The sequence below is a fragment of the Adiantum capillus-veneris genome, chromosome 26, assembly GCF_014529385.1.
Source record: "Adiantum capillus-veneris isolate H3 chromosome 26, ASM1452938v2, whole genome shotgun sequence".
Classification (NCBI taxonomy): domain Eukaryota; kingdom Viridiplantae; phylum Streptophyta; class Polypodiopsida; order Polypodiales; family Pteridaceae; genus Adiantum; species Adiantum capillus-veneris.
In genome coordinates, this window is record NC_140956.1 from 117,485,187 (window position 1) to 117,492,290 (window position 7,104).

Here is a 7,104-nt window from a genome sequence, read left to right on the forward strand (position 1 = left end):
GAGCTTCATGTATGGCACTCCCCGGCAGCGGCGCCAAAAATGTGCGCGTATGTCGCACGTGTCAATGTAAGGAACTTGCCGATACACCGTGTGCGAGCCACAAATGGCTCCAAGCACACAACAAGCCTAAACTAGTAAGCTCAAAGAAGGCGATGGTGTGTCACTCACCGCTCTACGCTTGCTTCGTGGAGGATTCCTCGCCGCGAAGAAGAAGGAGACGCCGTTACGCCGCGCTCAACCGCTTCACCGCCGTCGTGCCTTCGTAATGCTCGATCGTCCACACACTCTCTCTCTCACACACACACACACACACATACACACACACACACACAAGGAGGTGAAGAAGAAGAAGATGGAGATGGAGATGGAGCAAGAGCACTCTTCTATTGCACAAATGAGAGAATGAGTGGATTTAAGGTTTAGTTGACTTTTATATGAGCTCGCCCCATTCACACTTGGGCGCCCATGCTTAGCCAACTAATCCCTTGAATGTTCCAGTTAGAGTGCGTCTCTCATCGGCGATCACTCTTACCCTTTTCCTATTGGACCGACAAGCCCGGTACTTGACTCTACCAAATAAATAATACAGTGTCCGCCGTAGGTGATAGGGTGTCCGTGAGCCGTGAGGGTTAACACATGCCTACGATCAATTCCTTCACAATTGCGATCATAGCTTTGGCTTCGTGACAGATGGAGTGCTACAAAGAAGTGAGCTTTCAGCTACGGTGAGCTTGTTTTCAGTGGAAGCTTGAGATTGGTGAGCAACCACCAGATCTGTGCCCATGGAAGCTTGAGAGGAGGGTGTATTGTCTTGTAGGAAGACATTTTCGCAGGTCATTTTTTGGGCTCCATAACAATGTTTTTTGTGTAACTTTTACATACGGAATGCTATTTATGCAAGGTTAAGGTGTAACCTGGGGTTTTGGCACGTTTTGGATGCAATGACGATGTCCATTTGTACCGATTTTGACCTTTTTCTATTTTTGCAACAACAACTATTTATTGTGTGTCGAGGATTCTACACATGGTTTGCTCTTGGATGTGAGAGTGGTATTGGCTGCAAGTTTGCTCACAGGTGGGAGGATATGATGTATGATCTGTGTGGTCAGATGCTTAGGGAGACTCATGTGATTGCAGTTTGAGCTCGGCAATGTATGCATCGAGCATGTTTTTTGGCAGTCAAGGTAGAGCATGTATTTATGTACTAGTTTTGCAGGTGTTTGCAATGATTATGCAAAGTGTGGAGATTGGTGTATGCATTTGGAGTGCAGTTTGATGCGCTTTGGTTGCTCATGGTTTTGAGCATGCAGTCACTTTGCTTATTGGTTTTGTAGTCATTTTGCTGATGAAACTCTGACGACATTCAGTTTTATACGCATCGTTGGTGCGATCGAGATTGCAATTGCTTGTAGCACTCAGGATTTGCGTGCAGTGTTTTCCGTTTTGTGTAGTGCATCACGAGCGGGTTTTGCATTTCATTTTTTGTCTTGAGCTATAAGTGCTCGGCCATTTGGATCTTCCAGTTTTGACTCCCAGCTACAAGTTGAGTCTAGTACTCCCACAGGTGTTGCCATTTGCAGTTAAGGACATCTTTTGGGGTGTTTTGGCTTGCATTCCGGTTTCGACACAGCAAGTGTCTTGAACTTTTGCTTTGTGTATACTTTTGTGGGATAGTGGTTGGAGTTTACTCGCCATAGTTTGTGATCAAGCTTAGCTCTCACATTGATAGGTTTACAGGCAGGTTCCAGGGTCATTTGTGAGCTGAATTTTTCAGCCATCGTTCCCTCTTTGCAGGTGCCTATGTATGGCTCAATTTAGCTAATTTGCGGCACAGTTGTGACCTGTTTCTTCAGCTATTTGAGAGCAAAATTTGGGGCTTTTTGGGGCTGATTTGCAGCCATATTTTTTAGGCATTAATGATCTTGTGTTAATATACAAGTACAATTCTTCTTACTCTTGATAGTGGTTGAGTTTTGACTCCCACTTTTACATAGGTTGTGTATGCTACGATTTTCTGGCACATTGGTCATTCATTGACACATTTTGGCAGAATTTTTTCACTCACATATGTATGTCATTGTGGCGCCGTTGAGTGATACTGCGGCTAGAGCGGTTTGGCTCTGTGTACGACTTTGTGAGGTGACTCCGGATGAGTACATTCCCGGATTTTCCATTTGGGCATTTGTTGTCGTCTCCATTGCGATTTACCATTGAGTTTTTTTACTCTAGTTACAAAGGAGACTCTGCCAAAATTTTGCCAGATGTGTATGCCTATTGCATAGGCTAGTGAGCTTGACCGTTTGCTCACCTTCTTTGCTTGAAACATTTGTTTGCTCTCGGGTGGGAGAGTCTTCTGATCTCGAGCATTGTTTGCCATAGTTTTGGCATGGATATGGAGATACTTCAGGTTAGAGATGGGCCTCGCTCACGATCGCGTTTGACATGTCGGCACTACAACCATGATGGGCATATTAGGCGCAGTTGCTTCAGGCGTATGAGACAGCGAAAGAGGCAGATGCATGGTGCTACTATGAGGACAGATGCTAGAGAGTATGCTTGTGACAGGCATGTGACTTTTGAGTCTAGCTTGCCTTCAGACTACTTTCTGTCTTGGGATAGCACATTGTCTACGCGTTTTCTACTAGACGAGCATGTAGTTTTTCACGTGATGCCACATTGTGATTTGTTTTGCTCTTTCTCTAGTGGGAGACTTGGTTGTGTGCAGTTTGCTAATGGTTCAACATATGACATAGAGGGTGCTGGAGATGTATGCATGTCTTTACCTAGCAGTGCATTGCTTATGCTCTACGAGATGTACGTTATGTACCAACACTCAGTCAGAGTCTCATTTCAGTGCGTCAGTTGTAGAGTAGTGGACATTGTGTATTGCTTGGAGAGCGATCATTTCAAATGCATAGGGGATCACTGGTAATAGCCAGAGGTGCTAGGAGTGGTCTGGTATACCCTTTACATATTTCTGACACACTAGGCGGTGTAGTCTCTGTGTATTTGCAGCCATGTTTGGAGCGAGAGACGAGACGTGTCTCTTTTGTGGATGTACTATGTGGAGAGCAAGTTGTGCATTTGTCTTGTGGTGACGTTCACGCAAATAGTGGTATCTTTTGGGGATGCACAAATTGGTTAGTCATCAATTGAGGTGACATAAGTTGAGCTAGAGATCGATGCATTGTTCTATGATGCGTCTGATACGTTTGAGGGCGGCAATGTCCTTCAGACAGCTATGTGTGATTGCAGCGGTGCTGATTTTTTGATTTTGTAGTCATTCTCAACATATATGCCTTTGCCAGACGATGCTGACATGGTGATGCATAGTCAGATGGTTCCTGATGAGGATGCATATGGAGCTGAGGTTGCTGACAAGGATAGGTTGGCACACATAGTGCACATTTCGTCGGCTTTCAGGTCTCTCATGTCTGACCTTTTGGTCTCGAGACCTGATCTTGCTTATGCAGTTGGTGCATTTGCAGTGCGAGTTGTCCGTTGTGCAATGGATCGCACTGGCATTGTGCATTGTGGAGCCATGCAGGTCATCACTCGATATCTACATCAGAGTGTCATCGTGGCTCTAGCCCTAGTGGTATGCATGTTGCATTTCCACTAGAGCAGCTACAGATGCACTCATGTGTCTGGAGTGAGCCAGTGGGCATAGGTTGAGAGCCGTCTACTCTCACCTCTTGTATATACTAGTTGTAGGCTAGTCTTCTCGCCACTTATCGGCACACAACCTTTAGTGGGAGGTAAATGCCATGTGCCTCACCGTGCTTTGCCTGTGTCCGCCAGCTAGTGTCCGACCGTCACATTTATCTCCTTATTCTTTATACATACAAAGCATAAGGAGCTCTCACTCATTCTCACATTGTGCTCATACAATGAGATTTGGGAGCTCCACCCCACATCCCGGTGTCGTGCTCTCTCTCTCTCTCTCTCTCTCTCTCTCTCTCTCTCTCTCTCTCTCTCTTTTCTCTCCATCCTCGTTGCACACACGCACGCCTACGATCCATTCCTTCACACTTTTCCATCTTTGGCCTTGTTCCTTGTTTCCTTTAGGCCAATTCTCCTCCTTCCAAGGTGCCAGCAAGTTCACATACATCATTTCTTATGCCAAGTGAACCAAATGGGTTTACAACTTGTTCTCAATTCATTGTAGATCAACAATGACGGTGGTTCTGTTTTTGGGAGGGAGGCAAAGGGATCCAGAGTGTGCGGATCTCGATGCCCACCACTTCACTCTTGGATGCGTTGCCTCCCTAACATGCCCCCCCCCCCCCCCCCGGCCCCCCCCCTTCGGGGGGGGGGGGGGGGGGGGGCAAGTTTAATCTATATAACAAAGGTTGATCTTGCGGTATGTCTTAACATATGTGCACCTTGGCCCTTCAGGAATCACCTTTCGTAGGGGCCAAGAGAAGCTTCAAAAGCTGCTTGTTTTTGCAAGCAGTACATGAATTGGAGAGTGCTTTGGGTGCTACTCGCCACTGGTTGCGAACCTTTGTGCCACTTGAACGTACCCCATGTGCTCTTCAAGGGAACAATGGTCTCGGAGAGATAATAGATTCTGAAGCTAGCCAGTGCGTCCAAATCAAAATAAAAATGACCCACCACCCCTCCACCTCCTTGTCCAACTTGGCATACAAGTCAAATTTGTAATGTAGTAGTCCAAATTATTGCAAGCGAAATGGATAAGTATGGATTTTTTTTTTGCTCTGCTTTAAATTTGAAAGGTCTATACCAATGTTAAACTTGGAGGGCACGTGGGATCGTCTTCTCTCAGTGGGCGCACGGCGGTAGTTTTCGAGCACATAAGAAGCTTTGCGACGCCGATCTTATGTGAGCAGCTATGGCGATGGACACCCCCTCTTAAAAGACCCCTCTTCTTCTTCATCCACCCGCAAGAACAAAGAAATCTGCTGCAAACCCCCCATGGCGGCCCTCACCCTGCATTCCCACTTCGCCCTCTCTTCTTCGCATGTAGCTGCGAAGTCTAGCTTTTCTGCATCCCCGTTGGTGCGTTTAGGGCTTCGCAGTCCTCGATCTTCGTCTGCTATCACCTCCGCTTCTGTCAAGGAGGACGATCTTGTTGCTGCGGCTACGACTACATCTCCGCCTCAGAACGAGGCCCCTGGCTACTTCCTGTCGGGGGAGTGGCCCGAGAATTTCTCTATCCTTAACTACGAGGACCTTTGCAAGCATTATGAGCCCATTCTCCTGAAAGAAGAGGTACGATCGTGGTGTTCTAACACGGGCTCCATCTGTGTGTGCACGGAAGTATGCACACACACACACACACACACACACACACACACACACACACACACACACACACACACACACACGCATGTTTGCAAACCCCTTTTACTCCGTGCAGATATGTATACCAAAATCACCTTGATCTGACAAGGTTAACGGCCCCCCCCCCCCCCCCCCCCCCCCCCAACACACACACACGTACACACTCACTCATGCAGAGAGTCAATTTCTGTTTTGTCAATTGCGGTGCTTCTTTGTGCAGACACAGCCGCACTCTTACCTTGCTGACGTGATGTCCAGCATCAAGTTTACTGCGATGCCAGATCAGTTGCTGGAAGAGGTAGACCATTACTTTCTTAGTGTCTCTGGCTTGCCGGTCGTCAACCAAGACTACAAATGTATCGGAGTTCTGTCAAAGAAAGACAAAGCTAAAGCCTCAAAGGGGGTTAGTATCAGTAACTGTTTTTCACAACCCAATTTATGTCGATTTTGCACTTGTTGATATAACATCCTTTAAATTTACATACAGCTGCAATCAAAAGTGGGTGAGGTCATGACTTCGCCTGCAATCTCTTTATCTGCCGACAAAACTGTGAATGGTATGTTCGTATGGTATGATGAAATGCTAAATTAGTGGTTACAAGGACTACTGCTGTTTTTGTTGCATCAATACTAAGTCCTCTGTGTTGCTTGGCAGATGCTGCAATCTTGATGTTAAAGATGAAGATCCATCGCATTCCAATCGTGAATGAATCAAATCAAGTTGTGGGTGAGTGATCTTTTTCGAATAGCACATGATCCATGGCAGATTTGTCTTCAATGCATCTTTTAATGTATGTTCGTATTTGCGAACCATTTTTGTCCAGGCATCGTCACGAGGACTGATATATTCAAAGCACTCGAAGGGGAAGCTTAAAGCATCGGGTGTATGAGTGTGTTACATAGCAGGATAGCCTAGTTTTTGTCTGTATGCTATATGCTATCTTTGTAGACATGAATGAGAGTTTTGAAAGTATCGCTGGAGAGGTATGCATGCTATGTAAATTTGTATGGACTGCCAAGTTTCAAAGTGAGCGGTTTTTAAGTTTTCTTATGTTAAGCCTTTGTCAGGCAGCCAATCATGCTATACTCTGGCTTTTTTCATGTAAATTTGTGTTTCAAGTGGGTGCTTTAGAAATTTTTTAATCATGCCGCCTCAAAATTCAAAAACGCCCCTCGAGAGCAAGAGGGAAAGGCCCAACGTATGCTTGGGCTGCTTGGGCTGCATTGTTATTCGAGGTCCTTAGACCAAACATTTGAAGTGCCTTTCGACCGAAAGGGCAGTCCCTTATGGGACTTAAAAGGGCTGCATTGTTATTGCTGTAGACATCAACCAATACTCGTGGATGGCCCACGTGGTGTAGCAAAGTTTGCTAGCACATTTGTTTTGGGTATAGAGGGCCGGCCATATCTCATCACTGTTATAAGGTACTGTTGCTGTATACTGTTAGGTTTGAAGGGCTCTCTATTCTTTCAAAGATGAGCACTTCAAAGTAGTACCCTTCCATAGAAGCATCTATAGCTTTTTAAGTAACTTTTCTAACATTAATTTTTGATTCGCTTGTTTAGTAACGTGCATGTTTTACAGAAGTAGATATACTTTTATGCCATGAGCTTTCGCAATATTATTGATTGATTCCTTTGACTCCAATAAACCAAGTTTGCTACCTTGATGATATGGCGAGTTAACCACTGATTGACACTACCTATGGAAGGTCGTTTCATTTTCTCGAGACAAAACTCACATAAATAACAATTCAAATTCTGTAGATGACATTTTTGGTGAAGAATATAAGAAGG

General features: G+C 45.4%; 1 protein-coding gene across 1 annotated transcript; it reads left to right on the forward strand.

Moving 5' to 3' along the window:
- Nucleotides 1-4,764: 4,764 nt before the first annotated feature.
- On the forward strand, nucleotides 4,765-6,358 carry LOC147424051 (uncharacterized). The gene is made up of 5 exons (XM_086501350.1): nucleotides 4,765-5,235; nucleotides 5,528-5,710; nucleotides 5,795-5,864; nucleotides 5,963-6,034; nucleotides 6,132-6,358. Exons 1-5 carry the CDS (start codon nucleotides 4,939-4,941, stop codon nucleotides 6,179-6,181), a joined length of 672 nt encoding a protein of 223 aa, XP_086357476.1. The 5' UTR covers nucleotides 4,765-4,938; the 3' UTR covers nucleotides 6,182-6,358.
- Nucleotides 6,359-7,104: the final 746 nt, after the last annotated feature.

Coding starts and splice junctions, on each gene's coding strand:
- LOC147424051 (XM_086501350.1), top strand. CDS start 4,939: ATGGCGGCCCTCACCCTGCATTCCCACTTCGCCCTCTCTTCTTCGCAT. Junction 5,236..5,527: donor CCATTCTCCTGAAAGAAGAG/GTACGATCGTGG, acceptor TTCTTTGTGCAG/ACACAGCCGCACTCTTACCT. Junction 6,035..6,131: donor TGAATCAAATCAAGTTGTGG/GTGAGTGATCTT, acceptor ATTTTTGTCCAG/GCATCGTCACGAGGACTGAT.